This window comes from Electrophorus electricus, chromosome 14, assembly GCF_041902795.1.
Source record: "Electrophorus electricus isolate QZ-2024a chromosome 14, ASM4190279v1, whole genome shotgun sequence".
In the NCBI taxonomy this organism is placed as follows: domain Eukaryota; kingdom Metazoa; phylum Chordata; class Actinopteri; order Gymnotiformes; family Gymnotidae; genus Electrophorus; species Electrophorus electricus.
This window is the reverse complement of record NC_137510.1, coordinates 9,691,736-9,712,867: the sequence shown is the minus strand read 5'-3', so window position 1 is coordinate 9,712,867 and position 21,132 is coordinate 9,691,736. Positions and strand designations below refer to the sequence as shown.

Here is a 21,132-nt window from a genome sequence, read left to right as displayed (position 1 = left end):
GCTGACCACTACAGAGCTTGGTGGGTTCAGGGCGCAGGTTGAACACTGTTATGTCAACGTTTGATTAATCCCTTTTACTCGTGACCCAGGTCTTTGGAGCACTGGGTAAATTAGGTCTCGACTCTGAGCACTGATTCTGCGTGTCGTCTGCCAAGCCATGGGCTTAAAATCCCCACAGGGACTAGGGTGGTTACATAAGCAATCAGACCGCACATGCTATTCAGTTGCCCGTCTGCTGACAAAACTTGGCCTGAATGAAAATGGGTCATTCCAAATTGCCACCGGATCACTCCCTTGCACCCCAGGGGCCGATGCAATCAACCAAAGGGTGATAGTAAATCATCTGAAGACACAGCAGTGTGAGGCCTGTTTAATACAAATCACACAAAACTGGGGAGTGAACTAACAGCTTCACTAAAGCTGTCACAGTAGGCGACAAGTCAAGTGGCCATGAATGAACAGCTTCCTCCACTCCTGATTATGGTCTCTAATTAAAACACTAATTAAAATGCTACTATGTCAAGCATCGCGACAGGGGATTGTGAAGGATATTTCCTTAAGGGAGAGGTTAACAGATGTGCTTTCCACTACCTAAGGCTTGGCCATGACTGAGCTTCATTGTCAGTTTAAGGTGTAAGCAAGCAGAGAGATTTACAAAAGTTTACTTTTGATCCAAAGAGAGAAGTTCCATATCAAATATAGAAATGCTGCAGTGATCCCTTATTCATCTTTAAAACCGATACTGTCCATCTAATTGGTCACTGTAATGAGAAATGTGGAACGACCAGTTTTACCTGACTAAGCTCATGGAAAGGAAGAATGTCAAATAGTCAATTAAATTTCCATCTCTGAACATCCTGTCTTCCCTCTTTGGATCAAAAGTCAAGTTTTGTTTCTGAAATCTCTCTGCTTGCATACGATATTAATTAGACTATGGAAGTGAATTTCCCTGTATTGAGCCTCTCTGACACTAACCCTGAATTCATACACTGGGAGCATAGTAAGATCAAGTTTCACATCTCTTCAGTTTGCAAACACTATCTGGAAGTCTTTGCTACTGTATAACCAACAATTAACTTGCTAGCATCAGACGGTCTCTGATTAGGTCAGGGACTTGTGTGTTTAGATATCAAAAGAGAAATAACTTTCTACAAATTAGTAACCATTAAACTGTGATGCAGATAAGTGCAACACAAGAAAAAATGTGCAACAGCCTGGAAAATTCCTGAGGATGCTATTAATTAAAGATAAGGGATAATCACAATTATGCTAGTCATCCCATAAAGTATCCCTGTAGATTAGAAAATTAATATAACTGGTAACATATTGCATGTATTATCTTGTATTCATATTTTCTACACAAAAATAAAAGCCTGGTTATTGGTTTGAGTCTTAATTCATAGCTGGGAAAGGCATCAATTTTAGCTCACGAAAGCATATGGACCTCAGTCTTACACAAAGATAGAGAGTGAAAAGTTACCCCAAAGAAGAAAAACTAAACAATGCAAGATGAGTGTTATAAATCACTTCAATTTAACTGTCCAACATCCACAATCTCAAGGGCTCTGCATCAAGTATTTTATAAGGGGAACCTGGGAAATTGGCTGCAGTTCTGACCTTCACGATGAAAAGAGCAAAGTATTTTTTTATTAAAACCCCCATCATTTGCATGAATTTCATCACTCACCACAAAACAACCCCAATCCAGACCTACTGTTACCTCTTCTGATCATAGACAAACCTGGTGAAAGGGATATATGGTCACACTTTTAAGGTTCTCCTACTGATGTTTAAGCATGTTATTCTCTATTGTTCACTAAAGCATGTTTTGCATATTTTACTGCAAAACTGTAGTCAAAATGATGCCTAGTTCCCAGATAATTCCACCTCAGAGCTAAGAAAAAAAACAACCTGACTGGTTTTGGTTGCAAGTCATGGATGGATGTAATGCCCTTGACTGATGTTCTGTCATAGTTTCAGTAAGCCCTATGCAGTTATAGGATTTGTGACTTGCAGATATGACAGAATAGGATTTCTATATTGCAGTTATAGGATTTGCGAGTGGGTATTAACTAACCGAGCATGGATGGACACCTGCAGCAATGGGTCCAGTTTAGTTCCTCCTTACATATCTGACTGATCATCAAGCTCTAGCTGAGTATGTTAAGATGCTTGTCACTGAACCACTGGATAAAAACACATGTTTTTTGAGGATCTCTACTACATATTACATAGATGCAAAAAAAACCAAAACCCAGTGTGATATCACATACTTGTGAAATAAATACTTAAAGTCCACATAACTATAACTCTTAAGCTGATAAACTACAACATGTGTAATGTCTGAGAAGTCATTATTTCATTGACAGGTCAAATCAAATGTGTACAGTATTGTGATATAGTAACCTATTTCACTGAATTCTTTCTACAAAAACAGAATTACTGATGGTAGTGTGGGTACAGGCAATTTCATAAGCCCTCCACTGTGCCTCTATTCTACAAGTGAGAGAACTGGCATACATGCAATGGTGAACTGAAACCATGAGCTGTCTCCTCAAACGTCTCGGTGTGTGTGTGTGTGTGTATGGTGTGCATTAGTTGGTAGTGCCACGCCCTCGTGTCATCCACCTGATCCTTGTGTGTAATTGTCTTGAGTGTGCGTATATATATATATATATATATGTATGTATGTCTCGTGTGTTGTCGTATGTTTATCGGTGTTTGATGTAATGTAGCATGTGTGCTAAGTGTAGGTGTTTTGTGTTAAATCGAACGTTTGTCTCAACGTGCCTTATCCCCGCATCCTGCTTAAACCTCGTTCCGTCACAGAAACACCAACCAACCAAGGATGCCGGGGAAAGGTAAGAAGAGGAACGGAAAGAAGGGGGGTAGACGCCTTCCCACAGCCTGTACAGGGAAGTCCCCGTGTCCTTGGGCACCCTCCTGACGCCCACAAGAGATGAGCATGGACCAGGTGCGGAGACAGAGAAGTGGTATAACGATATATGGTCCGGGGTTGGACGTGGCTGAGTCCTCTGAAGACCAGCTGGACTACGATAACCAGCAATTGGAGATGGACTCCGCTGGGTCCTACGAGCCCTGCATGGACTATTCAGAGGGCTGGGCTGAGTATGGAGCGAGAGGAGAGTACCGTGATGTTGGTCTGCGGTCGGAAATGGAGGACCCTTCGATGGAGGTGGAGGAGGTCCCTCATGGGGGTCCTTCCTCGCAGAGCGACGTTACAGGCTTCGTGGACGACGAGCCCCCAGCACCCAAGGCTCCACCTAAGGCTCCGCCCAGGGCACACCGCCCCGAAGCAAGCAAACTGCCCCAGGTGACTGCCAGAGAAGCGGCATTGTCTTCGGAGGACACTCCTCTCCCTAAGGCGAGAGGTCCCGAAGCACATGCGCCTACGTCTAAGCCTCATGGAGGCAAAAAGGCAGCGACACCAGTGCCTGCACCGGAACTGGGCAACATGGCTGGTGCGCCTCCCGGCGCGCATGCGCCAAACTCGGGACAGTCGCTGCTACCCAAGCCAGCGAAGGACAGTCTTCCCCAGGCAGGTCAGCGTCCAAACCAGCCAATGACTGGGGGACTGGCTGGGGCACCTTCTCCCTTCCCAAGACTATTGAATATGTGTGGTGGTGTTCATCTGCCTGTCCCCGTCACCGTGCCAGTCTCCGTTACCTTAAATGTACCAATCACTTTGTTCCCCTCTGCGTCAGTGCCCATTAGTGTGTGCGTTCCTGTATCTGTCTTTGTGCTAATCCCGGTTTTCCCCCCACGCTCCTGCTCACGCTGGCCCGTGGCAGACTGCCCAGTCCTCTGGCGTCGCCGTTTGGCATTGGTCTCGGGTCGACAGCCCATTAAGCTGGCACACCAGGAGTCACGCCCTTGAGAGGGGGCTCTGTCACGATACGGCCCATCCCTCCTCCTCAAACGTCTCGGTGTATGTGTGTGTGCGCATATTAGTCAGTAGTGCCACGCCCTCTTGTGTCGCCCACCTGACCCTTGTTGTGTGTAATCGTCTTGAGTGTGCGTATATATGTGTCACGTGTGTTGTCGTATGTTTGTCGGCGTTTGATGTAATGTACCATGTGTGCTAAGTGTAGGTGTTTTGTGTTAAATAAAATGTTTGTCTTGATGTGCCTTGTCCCTGCATCCTGCTTAAGCCTCGTTCCATCACATGAGCTCCCTTTGCTTATTGAGACAGACTTGAATTTATGGGTACCTGACTCATGAAACAAGTTTCCTGACAATCACTATGGTGATAGCGTACGTCTCCAAATTAGTGTGACAAAATAATATTGATTGTTAGCTTTTGCCTTTTTATGGATGGTAGAAAGCAAACATTAAAGTCAAATTAGCCTTTTTACAAGGCTCAAGTGTATTCCAATCCTTATAAGGATGGCTTACTACACAGCTGTAATTAATACATCATTGATACATTACAAGTCATGAGAATATTAGTCACTGCATTTTATACATTACTTTGAGCCCAGTTATGTACATCAAAGAACAACCTTCAACCCTTAGTCTCAGTTTTATGATATTGTGTATAAGCAAGTAAACTCTTAGGCTAGGGACACACTGACCTGACTATCGGCCATTGGAAGGCATCAGGCCGTTGGATGCCCTCGGTGACTGACGCCTGTACTCGGTACGGTGTGCTCTGTACCACTCGTTCTAGCTGATCCTAATCAACACCTTTTTTGCCAATTGTGCATGATCGGTGTCTGCGGTCAGCCGTCAGTTTAAATTTGACTTGAATCGAGATAATACAGACATTAAGTGCATAATGGATTTTTTGTCGCATTGTGGCTACAGCGTGCAGTGAGGCAGTGTGCTAGGCTAACCTTATATTTTGCTACACAGAAAGTAATTTTGCTGTGCTAACTATCTAGAGTACAAGTGGAACATGGCATTACCTGGATGTTATACTATGCAATTGTATGAAAGGATTCACCTCAAAAAGAGCCTTGAGTCACTCAGAACTCAGTATACTTGAAAGTATAAGAAGCCTGCACCTTTGGGAAGCAGTGGTTTCCTTCTGAGATATTTTCTTTTGCGCAGGCGCAGAACATGTGTGCCTGTCCATCAGCTGTGGTCTATTTGGTGTGTAAATACACACAAGTGACGATGGGCAACAGCGAGCTGAAAAATGGCGATCAGCAGTCCCTTGCAGTTTGTGTTAGTTCTTCAATGTCAGTCAGGTGTGTCCCTAGCCTTATATGAAAGGATCTTCACCAGAAAGAGTGGCAAGTAAATAAAAGATAGTGGTTATCAAATGTATGCAATGCCAAAACCTGTTCCCCTTCACACTGAAAAATATCAAAAACCATTCCAAAAATTAACCTGATGGGAAGTGCTTTTTCTCTTCTAAGTGTTAAAATCATTTCAACGCATGTGGAATCTCTTGATATTACACTGGTATAGAAATCTCTTGATATTACATTGATATAGAAATCTCTTGATATTACATTGTGCTGAACCATTTTTTCCCCCATATAACAAGACAGCAGATACCTGTGATTGAACAGTAAATAAGTTGAGGGGCTACTTCACTCAGTTGCTTATAACCAAGTCCCATCTCATCCAGCTTCCCAGGAAGATAGTTCTCCACCAGTACATCAGAGATTCTAGCAAGCTGACAGTTAGCAAAACAGAAAGTACAAAGTTAAAGAGCTTGTATCTGCTCCTCCATAAACATCTGCACAAAATAAAACATACCAGGATAAACACTGGGCAATACACGAGACTGAATCAACATTACAAGTGTCAAACATTTACCTCTTTTACAAGTTTAGCTCCCTTGGGATCTTTAAGATTAACTGCAATGCTCTGAAAGAAATGCACCATAAATCAACAAGTAATTAGCCTTAATATCATTTTATTATATATGCGTCCAATGGCATAAATTTGACAGCCAATATGACTGCTAAGTTAACTAAAGAGCCACATGACCTCTGCGAAATACAGAGAGTGCATCGAGGCATACACCAAAAAGACACCTGTAAAATCTACTGTCAGATCGCCATGAAACATTCTAATATGTCGCCACACTCTCACCAGTGTTAGGCTAGATTGTTCCTGCCACATAGTGTTACAAAAAATATGTATACGGATGATTCATATAGGGATTAGAAAAATGTGGTGTGATGAAACTTCAAAGTAAGAGTCATCATCTGCGCATCTTAATCCGTGTGTGGATAATCGTAGTACAATAACTGTGATGGTGGTTCCATTGCCTTTTTGTTCCTGTTCACACTAAGAAAATAAGCGCTCTCTTCACCCACGAAGGGCGGTCCCCATGTTCTCGTGTCATCCCCCAAGCCTGTAAAAACACACAGGTGCCCGCTTTTAGCAAAGTGTCACTGAGCACACGAAGTAAAAGCCTGCTTTCCATGAGAGTATGATTATGGATTCAATGACGGTATGGATCTATATATGTTCCTATGCCTGTCTCCTAATTTAACATACTTACAGCAAACATACTCTTATATTAACAAATCTCTACATAAATCAATCACAAAGCCAATCCTCAAAATAAAACACCTGATTAAAGATTAAAGCATTTTGCATGATCAGTATGCTTTAGTAGTTTACATGAGGAACAGAGCCACCTAAAACACAGACCTGTCAAAGTTTTAATTAACTGTCTTTACATATACCAAGGTATATACCACCTTTTTTTGATAAACCAATCATTTTAACATCAATGAAAAATCCTCAATAATTTCAAGCAAATAATTTCTTAATAATAAATAATTTCTTTCTATATGCTTATGAAGGAAATTCACAGGTGCTGAGCTACTAGCAGATGAACTTGATGCAATTACAGTTAAAAGGTTTAAGAGGACTAATTCTTCCATATTATTCAAACCTAATCAGCGGTTTAGTGTTAAAAAAAAAGTAAAAAAAAAAAAGTAAAAAAAAAAAAAAAAAAAAAAAAAAAAAAAGCAATGTTCGAGGAATTACTAAATCAGCCCTAGGCACTAATAAATACATTCAACTAAAGAACACTGAGAAGAGTTTCTGCCTCTTGGTTTTAAACAAATAAATTGTAAATGTATTTACAATCACACGCTACACACAGCAAAGACGCACCTAAAACCAGGCCTGCCACTATACTTTATACTAACCTGGTCGCTCCACTTTGGTCACCTCTGCCCCCAAATCTCCCAATATCATTGTGGCAAATGGACCAGCCAGTACTCTGTATTTGACAGAAATACACTTTTGAGATCACACAATCTAATATTTGACATTCAATTACTCCTGGCATCGTAGGCTTTATCTACTTGTCGGTTAAAAAACTGTTTTTTTTTCCTCTTACCTGGTGAGATCCAAGACTCTAACGCCATCTAATGGCCTTATCGTCTGCCTGCCTATATACAGAATTAAACGTTATTCATCTGTAAATGTATAATTCCCGAAATTCCTTTATTTTTGTTCTTTGGACATGGAGATGACTGCATAAACGAAATGCGTCTTATTTAGTTAGTGGTCATAATGTGGATGTTGAACAAATACAATGTCATAGGTGATCAACCACTAAACATTGCTTTAGGTAGATAACACTTGTGGAGTTAACTGTCGATTCCTGCTGACTAGCTGCATATTCCAGAGTGACTGGAAACATGACGGTTACTGATTAAACCGTTTGTTTTCACGGAAAAGGGAAAGCCAGCTAAGGATCCTAGAATAGCACTTTAAACGTATTACTAGCAGATCTGAAAGGAAATTAGGCAGAATATTACTGCATCCCTGAAAATGTATTTGATATTACAGCCGATAATTGCAGAAATGATACATTTACTGGAGAAAAAAAGGTTGTCCAGTGAAACAGCGAACGTGGAGCGTGTGAACTAGCAAGCAATGACGTTCTTGATTTCAAATCACGCATTATAGCATTTCGCCATCTATTGCCATGTCGGGTACCTTTAAGGTCCGAAACGAAAGCCCTTCTTACATAGGAACAGCCCGTCTTATTTTGAAGAAGACAGGGTCGTAGTCTGGTAAAGCGAGAGAAGCCTTTAGAGACCATGTCTACAAACATACCGCAGAGAGGGCGGCCGCTGACGTCACGACTCATCCGGTAGTAGAAAGAAATGACAAAGTTCACGGAGTACTTATCTCAACAAAGCAAACCTGAACATTTAAATGTAAATAGATATTAAGCATTGAACGCACAAAAAAAACAGCCATATAATGTGAAATTATGACTGCGAATGTTTACGAGTACTAATTCATATACGTGGATTTAACTCCACCCACAATGAACAACAGAGCCTCATTATAAATATTTCGTGACATTCTAAAAGAGGACTTGTTTTTATTTTGACTACTCAAAATTTTAAAAACGTGTTTTATTTGAAGCTGTACCTTGCTTCAAGCGTAAGCAATTTTTAATAGAACATTCGCCGTATAATTAATATAACTCTAGTTCATACAAATCTTTTAATACTGTTTCCTGAGTTGTCTTGTGGATATTAAACCTGAATGGCTAATAATTTTTAGTTTAATCAGGGTAAATTAGAGGTTATTTCATGCTGTGCTCGTGATTCATCCATTCACCTTAGAAACGTAGCTCACTGTAGCTCGTATGGTTATCCAATGTTCATGAGTTAGTCCAAAATGCTGCGGCCTCACTACACCAATTACACAAACTACCACCCATCGATACCAGTTCAATTCAGAATAAGGTTTTATTGCGATATTTTAAAGCACTACGTAGGCTGACTACAACTTTTATATCCGACTTCAGTTTTATAAACTATTTTCTACACTAAGAGCATTGAGATCTTCTGGTCAGCTCCCCAGTCAAAGGCAATGCTAAAGGGTGATGGAGCCCTTTCAGTGGCAACTCCAAGGCTTTGTAATGGTCTCCTTACTCAGAGAAGATATGCTCTCTCCTTACTGTTCTTTAAGCTAAAACTTAAAAATGTCTTTATATTGTTTGGCTTATGTGGAATTGAGTGTTCTGTGGAGTGTTTGACATTATAATTTCCTTTAACCTTTTCTTAACTTTTACTCACTTTCACTTATTTTCCAGCACAGAGAAAGACACAGACAGAACCAAACTATCTGAATTTCTGTTCATGAAAATCTTTATTTCCCCCCAGTGACCCACCTCTTCACCTTGCAACTTCACATAGCTAAGATTCTGGATGAGTGCATGTTTTATCAAAAACTGTTGTCAGTAGGTCACCTGGAAAGGAAATCTTACTTTTGCATTGACAATCCTTCTTGTGGCAAAACCAGTTACATCCAAAATGAACCCTTGCACGTATAGACTGTACAACTGCAGTGTGCTCAGATGGATCCAAACACACCAAGATGACATGTTGGCAGTCCAAGTATTATGGCCTCAATGCATCGGAATGACCACCAGCTGCCTAGCACTCCAGCAGGGGGCGCTATTGCAGGGGAGCCACTCCACAGTCTGTCTCATGTTGATGGGGCCAGTTAGCATTACAACACCATAGCATGCACGGACATATCACTCCGCGTGAGTTCTCTCTCTCTTCGTCTTATACACACGTACGTAGATTTATGCCTCTAGTGGGGGATTCTTAAGGTGACTTTTAACGTTTCTCTCCAGTAGCACTAAACTCTGCATTGCCAAACTCCTGCAGTCAGCATCAGGATCATTCTCTGCTATATCTGCACACAACAAATACACACCAGGACATCACATTAAATAATATGCATGCTCATTCTCATATTAAAGATAATGCATAGTTTTACTTGTTTTAGTTTTCTGACACAAACATTGGTGGCTTGAGATATATTTAAGAGACATGGACAAAGTTTGCACCTCACTGTCTGTGAAGACAGTAAAAGTGAGATGACTTCAAATCAGCTCTTAGATACATCAAACTCAAAATGCTGCCAAATTTGATTCTTCTCCTTCAAGACATCTCTTTAGAACACATGGAATGTCCTCTGACACATACAGATACAAGCACACGCACACACACACACACAAACGCTCACACACTGTACCTGCCAGCCAGGCCCTGTTCTCCAATAGGTCATCGCTGATTTCCATTAATAAATTCTCACTGGGCATGCTTAAAAACACTGCACAAACTGCAAACAATACTCCCCTCCTCACCATCCTGCAGAGGATGAGAGACAGCTGGTCTGTATATATGCATATTACCAGTGTTCCAATTTTCTAGAGGATTAACAGTAAGTTAGTCCTACATAAGACACTTTTTTTTTTAGCATGCTCTTCTTTTAGCATCACTTACTGGTCGGCATGGAAACGAACTGCCCACACAAAGTCCAGCAGAGCTTTCCCCATTTGCGTAGCTACCTACAGAAAACACACATTCGTAGAGATGCACAATATTGTATAAAAGGGCCCCAATAAGAACCTCTGAGAAACATATGGGTGGGTGGACATACTGGAGCATTGATGGCAAGGTGCATGAGTAGTCCTAGAGTGTGCATTAGTCTGCCCAATACTAAGTGGTCATTGCCCAAAAGGTCAAAGGTCACCTGTTGCCTGTGAAAAGGAAAATCTTAGTTTAATACATACACCTGATCAGTTTCATGAAGTGTGAAAGGGTGTGTGTGTGTGTGCTCCAAGTTAAATATATATCGGCTGTTTCTCTTTCTACATTTATGCTTAAACACACATATGTACGTGTGTGAACACTCATATATACATGCAAACCAACAAACACGCACATGCTTACATACCTGTCATAGTTCCTCAGTAGGGGAAAGAAGAAGTAACCAGCAACAGGTGCGTAACGGTTTGGAGTAGCTTTAGGAGGCTGAGATACACCCTGAGGATGGGTGAACCAACACACACATAAGACAGTGACAGAGTTCTTATTTTACTCTCTCTCTATGCATTACACACACACTGACCAAATAAAAAGCTCGCCGCCAGGAGTTAACTAAGCAAATGGGTAAGAGCCTCCCATTGGATAATTACTGCATGGGTGATTATGTTTCAGCTGCCAATAAGTTATTTAACCCTAACTGATGCAGTGAGTAGCTTCTCATTTGTTAAACAACCATGTTGAAAGACACATCCTGTGGTCATGGAAAAGATGATAATCTGTTTCAGAAGGGTCAAATTATTGGCATGCATCAAGCAGAGAAAACATCTAAGGAGATTGCTGGAACTACTAAAATCGGGTTAATAACTGTCCAACGTGGAAGGACAGTGAGGAAACATCATCTGTGAGGAAGGAATGTGGTCAGAAAAAAATCCTGAATGATCGTGATCGGCGATCACTTAAACGTGTGGTGATATCAGATTATAGAAAAACAACAGTAGAACTCAGGGATATGTTTAATAGTGAAAGTAAGAGCATTTCCACACGCACAATGCAAAGGGAACTCAAGGGATTGGGACTAAACAGCTGTGTAGCCTTAAGAAAACCACTTGTCAGTGAGGCTAACCGGCAAAAATGGCTTCAATTTGCTAGGTAACAAAGATTGGACTCTGGAGCAATGGAAGAAGGTCATGTGGTCTGATGAGTCCAGATTTACCCTGTTCCAGAGTGATGGGCGCATCAGGGTAAGAAGAGAGACGGCTGAAGTGATGCACCCATCATGCCTAGTGCCTACCGTACAAGGGGGCAGTGCTATGATCTGGGGTTGCTGCAGTTGGTCAGGTCTAGGTTCAGCAAAGTTATGTGCCCAAAGAATGAGGTCAGCTGACTACCTGAATATACTGAACGACCAGGTTATTCCATCAATGGACTTTTTTCTTCCCTGATGACACAGGCATATTCCAAGATGACAATGCCAGGATTCACTGGGCTCAAATTGTTAAAGAGTGGTTCAGGGAGCATGAGACATCATTTTCACACATGGATTGGCCACCAGAGTCCAGACCTGAACCCCATTGAGAATCTTTGGGATGTGCTGGAGAAGACTTTGCGCAACGGTCCAAATCTCCCATCAATACAGGATCTTGGGGAAATTAATTAATGCAACTCTGGACAGAAATAAATGTTGTGACATTGCAGAAGCTTGTGGAAATGATGCCACAGTGAATGTGTGCCGTAATCAAAGCTAAAGGCGGTCCAACGAAATATTAGCGTGTCTGGCCAGGCAGTGTGTGTGTGTGTGTGTGTGTGTATATAAATATAAATTATTTTAGTAAACAATCCTTTCAATTTGACCAAATGCAAATCAATCCACAACCGCATCACAGCATTTTTGAAACATCTAACTGTGTGCAGCATACCAAACAGTAACGAGTGCTAGTGTGCCTCTGTTACACGTGATGTTTCTGTGTGTGTATGTTTCTGTGTATGTGTATAGGTCACCTTGCTGATGCGCCTGGTTTTGCTCTGGATGCGTTTCTCTACAACTTGACGCCAGTGCTCCACCTCACCACACAGCTCCAGGGTGGTTGCCGGAGTAACAGAGTGAGGCCCTGTCCGCTTATCTGGGATTGGCTCAGATAGTTCCTGGGCGGAGAGAGCAAGAACCTGAAAGGAATAAACATAAGGTTTGTTGTAGTCCAGACATATGCCATCACAAAAGCCTTCACAGACAGCATACCACATTACCGATCAATATAAGACCATTTGTATTATTTAATAATAGAATATCTTATTTCACAGTCTATAAAAAAATTAAAAATAAATACATTTTGTAAAACTAATACATTGTGTGTGAAAGCTTTAAAACCCAGTTTTAGGATTCGCAACAAACAGAAAAATGAAATGAGTCCAAAGGACATGATGTTACTGAGAAGGACAGAGGAGATACTTGGGCAGAAACACTGTAAAATGCTACAAAGTGTTTATGCATTTAGTACATTCTTTGTACTCCCTATGGGAGTGTGTGCAGGGGGACACTACAGTTGGTGTGGCTTGGCATCCACAGTGGGAAAGTATGAATTCAGACCCAGGCTCCACCAGCCCAATTATCCACCTCCCAGAGGCCAAAGTGACAGGACTACAGGGGGGGCCTCAACACAATCATCAGAGTGGGTGAAGTAACATCCTCCTCCCAAACGTGTGTCACCATGCTACTAAAATAGAGGTGCTAAGCAATTACTACTAGGTGATGATCATGTCAGTGTTAGAGGGAGAGTGAGCTCACCTCGAGGATATCCAGCCTTTGTCTCAGACTGTAGTTCAGTGAGTAAAACTCAGTGGTCAGATATTCCACAACCTGAGCGAGAGAGAGAGAATGAGAGAGCGCGCAATCTGTGTTGCCTGTTGTTGAGGGTGCACTGTATAAGTGTGCGTAGCAGGTTTTCATCTCTGTGAGCCCTGGATAATGGGAAACCATAAAAATACCTATGCTAATATTTGTCGTTTATTACAAAGGTTAAAGGGTTTAGGTTATACAGAATCAACCTTAAGAGTGTGTGTGTGCGCACTATATCTTACCGGCTGTGTATGCATGACTGCAAGGGCCACCATAGCGTTCTGTCGGAGTTTGTAGAAGCCTGTAGTGTTGTACCTGTCCTCTAGATGTAATAGTACTTTAGTGAACTTCACACTCACCTGACAGAACAACAGATAACCACACATAACTCACTGGACAAACAGACTGATCAAACAAGAGTTCTGGATATAACCTTTCAGTGACCTCTAACCTCTCGTGTGGCACTGATGTTCTTCCTCAAGAGCTCCTCAGCCACCTGGAGACTCAGCTCTAGCCTCTCTGGATCATTAGAGGACATCAGAGCTGTCAATCAACACACAACCATTCAGTTCTTCACTCTTTGTATCACAGAAAACATCAGAGCACTCAACATTGTCTTCCTGTTATCACTGAAGAGAAGCATCAGCGCTGACACTATAATGGTTAAAAAAAAACACTTCAATAGGACCTCAAAACACAGTTAAAACTCTTTTTTTTTTAATCTAGGCTGGTTGGTTCATTGGGGTCACTGGTTTAATTATTTTATGCCTCTCTGATTATAAATTATTATTGAACTCATTAATAGATAAGTGACCTCACCCTCCAGGCAGTCTCTGATGTAGTGGGGCGAAGTTACCTTCTGCTTCACCTGATCATGAGACATGTCATATGGAGTGAGGTCATCATCACTAAGAAAGGAAAGGCAGGACAGACAGAAAGAGGAATGGAGAAAGACAAAGAAAAAAGAGGTTGAAAAGGAAGGGAGAGAGTAAGAAACATTCTGGGGCAAAAAATAGAATGGTAAATAAAGACAAAGCACTTATTGTGTAAAAGTATTAAATGCGTGTGTGTTTGTGTGTACCTGTCAAGCTCAGAATCGCTGCCAAGTCCAGCCTCTGGTGTCTGATTGGCTGTTGGGAACTGTGATGTCACTGGCTGATCAGCCAACCTCTGACCAGTGTTCCATGGTTTAGGTCTATAATGGGAAATGTACTGATTGACCTGCATACGTGTGTGTGTGTGTGTGTGTGTGTGTGTGTGTGTGTGTGTGTGTGTGTGTGTGTGTGTGTGTGTGTGTGTGTGTGTGTGTGTGTGTGTGTGTGTGTGTGTGTGTGTGAGAGATGTCATGAGTTTACAGGATGTGTTTACAGGTTTCCACTTATGTGTGAGAGAAAGGGAGGTGATTTGACCTGTTTGGAACATCAGATTCCTGCTGCTCTTCTTCTTCATCATCATCATCATCATCATCTTTAGACTGAAGCTCCATAAGAGACGACAGTTCCCTGCTCTCCTCATTTGCCTCATACTAACACACATGCACGCGCGCGCACACACACACACAGACAAACATTGGTTATACAGGATTAGAACATAAGGATGAACACATCAAAATAAACATACACAGCACAAAATTATAAGAAATTCTCTGTTAGAAACACTGAGGTCAAAGGTAACCTGAAATTTGAGCTGAGAGGTGGGTGGGTCTAATTTTTGACTGAGACACTCCCCAACCACCATGCCAATCCTTCGTACACACTCAATGTTGCTGTCCAAACGACACTGCACTCCTCCCAGCATGCACTGCAACAATTCTGACAACAGATTTTATTGTATTTGCATATGTGAACAAATCAAATAAAAAAGCCATATAACCAATAAGATAGGCCTAGTAACCTAATATAAGATATAAACTTGCGCCTTCAACTATTACTATAGGAAATATGGACAAGACAAAGCAGACAAACAAGACGCTGAAAGGTGTACTGGACTACTCTTTGACCCCCACTGAATCCTGTAACAACACAGTGCTAGCAAAATACTGATCATACTCATCACTGACCCCAAAATATTAACTTCTGCCCCAAAATTACTGAATCCAAAACCATGACCACTGACGACACTCCCCATTCACCCCAAGTATGTGTATATGTGCAGTTGCGTTACCTTCCCGTAGCTCCTGTATGTCTGTGTGGTTGAGCAGACTCACACACAGGAGCAGGGCTTTGCTCACATACAGCTGTTGCTCCACCGGAGTGTGTCTTACTGCACTGCTGTTACACCACACTTCACACACACTCTGCAACACCTACACAAACACACATTCCCATGCACACACGCAAGCACCGACACATTATTACATACATAAAATCAGGTTAAAACAGGTAAGCCAGTTAAAAACCATCTTGAGAAATGCAGTGGGGGGCACCTGTCTGAGGAGCAACCTGCGGCCTTCCTCCAGTGCGAGATAGCCCAGCACGGTCCTCAATAACCGAGTCTACCGCAGAGAGTGGGACATGAGGACCAAAGACGTGTGTTTGCCACCAGATGATACAGCAGAGTAAACATGATATGGGATTGCGTGTATATGTACAGTCACCTACTGGTATTGTTACTAACACTAAAATATTATATACAAGGAATTATATACCTTAATTGATTTTGACTAATTTATAGGAAAATAAATAAATAAGAATTTTGATGTGTCCAAAATGATGTGTGACGCACATAACTCCCAAATGCCCGAGCTGTTGCAGCACGGAGGATCATGTTAAAATATACAATAATATCCAGAATGTCTCGTATTTTGAAAGTGATGATCAAATCATATACTTTGAGAAATGTATATTACATACAATTTTATTGAATTACTTAGCATCTAATAACCTATTACATTTTCCAAAACACTTCAAATATTAAATGAAACTAAATTTTAGTATCAAGTTTACATTATTCAGATGTAAACTGCATACAAGTTGCTAGTGAAGAAAATGAGTGTTGAATAAAGTATAGTGCTTCCAAACCTTTGAATGGCAGTAAATATTTGTGCATGTCTGCCCAGGTACTGTTACTGCATGACAGAGCAAGTGGGTGCATGTGCGTGTGTATGTGTATCTTACTCACTGGATGCTGGTACTGCAGCAGCAGGAGTTTGTGAGTCAGCACAAATGTAACTTTCTTATTCTTCAACACCAGATTCCCCATCACTCTTGACAACGCTGATGCCCTGATGCACACAGACACACGCATGCATGCAGGCAGAAGCACATGCATACACAGTCACAAACATGTGGGTACACATACAGGCATACACATGCACTTTATTATGGAGCTCGGGAAATAAATACAACTGACACGCCTATAAGCACAACTTTACATTTGTAATATTACCCTTTTAAATGACATCGACACCTAAACTCTTACAATGTTTGGATTGGTCCATTAATAACGCATACAAACACTACATTTACAAACATAGCTACAGCCAAATACAAGCACATGCATATATATTCTGCTTACATACAAATGCATACAAACAAACTCACCCATGCAAGTTGTGTATAAGTGCCGTGATGACACTCTCTACCCAGCGTTCTGGAACATTCTCCAACAATTTGCAACTCACCCGCTGCCACAGAACATCCGAGCGTGTGAGAGAAGAGAGATGAGGGGCCAACATGCCACACACCAACCCTACACACACACACACACACACACACACACAATATATAGATCACAGATCCACACAAACCTATGATAAAACACCACACACACACACAAACATACATTCACTGCACACTCAACACAAATGCATAATACAAACACACAACAAGACAAAGCCACATGTGAAAATAGAACATGTAGGCTATTGCATATAAATAGCAGCAGAAGCATAGACATATAGTTTTGAAGGTTTTGTGATTTTAAAATGGACTGTTAATTTGCTTTAACTCCAATAGTACAACAAGAAGGAGAAACTCACCTCCATGCCCCTGCATACACACTTTCCCCAGCAACTGAGCCACAAAGCCAAGAGAGCAGTCCTGACCCACTACACACAGGCACATACACAGACACAAACGCACACACAAACAAACTTTCATTTCTTTACTTATAGTGTAATACAATCCTGCTCTTCAGGTGTACTTGGAAATGTCTATGTATAACAGCTTTATAAACTATAAAAACAGATTCAACCTGCTTATAAATGACCAAGAAATACTCATTAAAAAAATCCACAGACAAATAGGCTGGAACTCCAAAACAGAAAGGCCAAGAGAATGAACCATAACGCATCAACAGTACTAGCACCTCTCAGAGTCTGGCAGGTCTTCTCCAGTGTGGCGAGAATGTCACAGGCAAGCTGTTGATAATACTGCTGCGGCAGGAACAGTACAGGTGTGTGTGTGTGGAGCCGGTTGGCAGCGAGGGTTGGCAGAGCTGCCAAGCGGCCCAAGACGGTCTCCCTCAGCCGGGCAGAGTCAGTGTGTTCACTGCCACCCTCGCACTTGGACCACAGCAACACTCTGACACGACCTGAGCTCAGGAAGTTCTCTAACACGCGCACACACTGCTCCAAACCAGAACTGTCGCTGAAAGAGTGAAAAGTAGAAAAAAAAGAGGGAAAAAGAGAAGGAACGTCAAAAGATGACACAAATCTCTGCACACGCACACGCACACGCTTACGCTTACGCTTACCTAATGGAGTTGACTGAGTCCAGTAGCATCATAAGGGCTTGGTCCGGAGGACCTTTGAGGAAAAAGGTATCCCACAATTCCTTGCGTCTCTCAGCGCACAGACTGTGGAACCAATCTGAGCTGAGCGTGCGGACGAGCACTTGCAGCACTCGCGTGTACTGCGCGCGGTTGAACTCCGCCCTCCTACTAGCGGAGGCGTCGCCGTCCTCCAGGTAACGCGCGAGCGCTCTGAGCGCGCGGTCTGTTTCTTCGTTGCGCCGCGAGGTAGCGACGCATCTCAGGCACGAGCCCACCGCCACACGCACCTCCGCCTCAGGACTAGAGGACCTCATCACTCTACTGTAAACGAGAAAGTGTGTGTCTCTCTCTCTCTCTCTCTCTATATATATATATATATACAACCACTTGTTAACATTATTTAGCTAATAGACAGAAGCTAACATCTTAAGTTATTTAAACATTTTGCTAGGTGCTTAACAATAACGTTAGCGTGAAACATGCGGTGGTAGTAGATAGATTAGCTAGCTAACTAGCTAGCTAGCTAGCTAACGTTAACTGCTTCTCACCTTGCTCTCATAAGACTCATACACCGTCATTCACGAAATCATAATTTACCCCTTCGTTTTTACAGCATTTTGCGTATGAAGAAAAGCCCTAAAACATAAACACTACTGGACATCACTAATACCCCACAGTTCTGATGTGTTGACAACTCAAATCTTGTATCACGTTAATGGGGTATCTACAACAACGCGACCGTGTGGAAACAGTAGGTATGTGACCAAGGTTCCTTTTCAGTCAATTCCAACATTGCTCACTAAAGGGCGCCAAATAGACAGTCATAATTCCGCATAATTTCCAACAGAGCGTCGTAGGAAGCCATACAACTAGCTAAAACAATCTTTATGCATAATAAATATGGAATGTACAGCCGAATTTCTTCAAGTTTTCTTCTTTCTTTTTATTCAATTTCTTTCTTATTCCTAGCACACTTTAAGCTTCACTGTATATCATATCAGGTGGTATATCACTGTATCTGTGCTGTGGGTACAAAAGCATCCGGTTTTGTTTTCATTCGAACACCACATTAGCCCATTTGTGCCACCCAACACAGAGTTCTCCATGTCTGGGTTTAGTAATATGAACTCACATGCTACTATAAACATTCTCTCACCTGCAGTCCCTCTGCTGTGATGTACCAACTACTAGCATGACTACCAGTAGGGGGCAGATGTCATCTGCCAGCTACAATCGATTCCGAGATGGGCTGAGAGATAGCTTGGGACCTGCATTGCTGGCAGCATAGGTGATGATTGAAACCCCACCTGTGGGCTAGCAATAACAGAATTGTATGGGGAAAAGGCAGCACATAGCGTTATGCCAAACATAATTGCAAAATTGCAGGATTTAATGCCAATATGGCAGGGCTCCTCACCCTGCATGCCACAGGTGGCTCTCCTCCTGGCCTGAGGGCTCTGGAGGGTGAGGTAACTCCAGTACAAAGACTGGACCTGTATTAGGAACAGAGGCCTGGCCTGGCAAAGCTGAGAGGAGTGCTAAGCAGATACAAGTGCATGCAAAACTGAAGACTGAAGCTCTGGTAGTGGAAGAGAGATGGACAGAGAATCCTATATAAAATGTATGTGAATGTGTCTTTGTACATGTGTGGGTGTATTTGTGCATAATAACATATGGATGTACATATACTGTATTTCTATGTATGTGTTGGAATACAGGAGACATTAATGTGTCTTTACACATTTTAGCATTTTCACATCCTATCAAACATATAAAGAAAACTCTAGTACTAAGCCTGTATTTAGCATGGGAGTAGGGTTTAATTATAGTAATTTTCAACTCTCTCTCTCTCTCTCTCTCACGTCATGACTACCATTGTCACGGGACGCTTCCCCCACGAGTCACGTGGTACGGCTTGCAGCGTGCAGGGGGCTTCACTCGTTTGTAGTCACACCCCGGTGACACACCTGTACAGGGTTAAGTGTTAGTGTGTGTCTGTCTATTTAACCCCCATCAGTGCGTGCCTCACCGTTGGTCATTGTTTGTTAGCATCTAAATGTAATATCAGTAATCATGTTTCTCTAACCTGTGTTAAATGTGTCTGTGTTCCTCATTAATTTTGCCACCATCGTCTTTGTTTTTATGTCATTAAATGTTTCACTCCGTCGAGAGAGTCTGTGCGTCCTGCTCCACACCCTTCAGCACTCGGGACCTCATTACAACCATGACCATAAGTATATTAAGTTACAGTGGTTCCAAAGTATGTTTGTTGTACAATAGATTATTAATCACACCTGCCTGCCCACAGACACACACATGTAGATGCATATATTTAATCATATGTATGTATGAAAAGTGTGAGTAAGAAATTAACTAACAACTGAAGTTTTGGGGAATACAATAAACAGTCACTAGTGCATTAGGACAGTGAGAATTTTAATCTGAACCTTAATCGTTTCTTTTATTTTATATATATATATATATATATATATATATATATATATATATAAAATAAGTGTGTGTGTGTGGAAAAGACCATACCAAGTGTTATCGACAATGCACACTGCACTGGGAGGATTCATGCTTAACCGTTTTGCTTATGTAAATCATACAGTTAGCGTACATAGTTGGACCAACAACAAGACATGCCACATGGCGGAGTGTGACACAAATGGACCAAGGTATCGAGTACACAGTCCCAATACCACCTACTATGGCCCACCTACTATGGCCCACCTAGTAATTAGTCGAAGAAAGTTTGCATTGGACGATAAAGCCCTGACAGCCTTCGGGGTCTCCCCCATAAGCCTCGGGAGTCGCGATCATGCACCTCACTCCCTTATGTTTAGGAGGGGTGACGGTAGAGGTCGCTCGCTGCTCGGAACTCATAGTCAGGAGATTCAGCATTGACCGAGACTCTGCACTAGCAACTGGATCTCTCCGATTTTCTGCCTCTGCGGATCCAGAGCCGCCATCTGTATCGCAAGCAGGTGAGGCCAGTCGAGCTAGTTGCTTCGCTTCCTGGTGGCTGCACATTCTGTGACGGTAGCAACGGCACCGAGGAAGCGGGAGGCAAGGTCGAGCGAAAGAGCTCTTTATTCTCCATGGTCAAATGAAAGCACTCACAAAATGCACGCAAAAACAAGTACTCGTAATATGAGGATCTTGGGGAAGCCATGCATGGGATGAGTCTCCCGTCTGGCTTAGTCCACTAATGTGCAGCGCCTTCTCCAGAGACCTGTAGGTTTAAACAGCAAAAACACGTATACACAGGTGTAATTG

The 21,132-nt window shown here is 42.1% G+C and overlaps 2 protein-coding genes and 1 long non-coding RNA gene across 10 annotated transcripts in view; 1 reads left to right on the top strand and 2 right to left on the bottom strand.

The window, feature by feature from the left end:
* sugct (succinyl-CoA:glutarate-CoA transferase) overlaps window positions 1-8,224 on the bottom strand; it is a 71,811-nt gene extending 63,587 nt beyond the window's left edge. For 3 of the 8 annotated variants that reach the window (XM_027013273.3, XM_027013274.3, XM_027013276.3), the window contains exons 1-6: window positions 7,942-8,223; window positions 7,337-7,388; window positions 7,143-7,216; window positions 6,249-6,334; window positions 5,791-5,841; window positions 5,527-5,647 (exon numbers count right to left, since the gene is read on the bottom strand). In XM_027013273.3, coding sequence (XP_026869074.2) covers window positions 5,527-5,647; window positions 5,791-5,841; window positions 6,249-6,334; window positions 7,143-7,216; window positions 7,337-7,388; window positions 7,942-8,095 — 538 coding nt within the window. In that variant the 5' untranslated portion in view covers window positions 8,096-8,223. Of the gene's footprint in view, window positions 1-5,526; window positions 5,648-5,790; window positions 5,842-6,248; window positions 6,335-7,142; window positions 7,217-7,336; window positions 7,389-7,941 lie in introns of all 8 variants that reach the window. The other 5 variants (XM_035530668.2, XM_027013272.3, XM_027013278.3 and 2 more) reach the window with 3 other exon arrangements.
* Window positions 8,225-9,088: 864 nt separating this feature from the next.
* telo2 (TEL2, telomere maintenance 2, homolog (S. cerevisiae)) lies at window positions 9,089-18,539 on the bottom strand. Its single transcript, XM_035530988.2, has 21 exons — window positions 18,399-18,539; window positions 17,833-18,171; window positions 17,446-17,726; window positions 17,117-17,185; window positions 16,680-16,827; window positions 16,258-16,360; window positions 15,563-15,631; window positions 15,301-15,442; window positions 14,812-14,948; window positions 14,547-14,662; window positions 14,219-14,332; window positions 13,957-14,045; window positions 13,589-13,680; window positions 13,380-13,496; window positions 13,087-13,158; window positions 12,303-12,467; window positions 10,714-10,802; window positions 10,417-10,516; window positions 10,260-10,324; window positions 10,009-10,124; window positions 9,089-9,666 (listed from the first exon to the last, which is right to left on the bottom strand). Exons 1-21 carry the CDS (start codon window positions 18,416-18,418, stop codon window positions 9,554-9,556), a joined length of 2,556 nt encoding a protein of 851 aa, XP_035386881.1. The 5' UTR covers window positions 18,419-18,539; the 3' UTR covers window positions 9,089-9,553.
* LOC113579385 (uncharacterized) lies at window positions 18,045-20,283 on the top strand. The gene is made up of 3 exons (XR_014116971.1): window positions 18,045-18,185; window positions 18,464-18,605; window positions 19,013-20,283. It is a non-coding gene; the product is annotated as an uncharacterized LOC113579385 (long non-coding RNA).
* The last annotated feature ends 849 nt before the right edge of the window (window positions 20,284-21,132 follow it).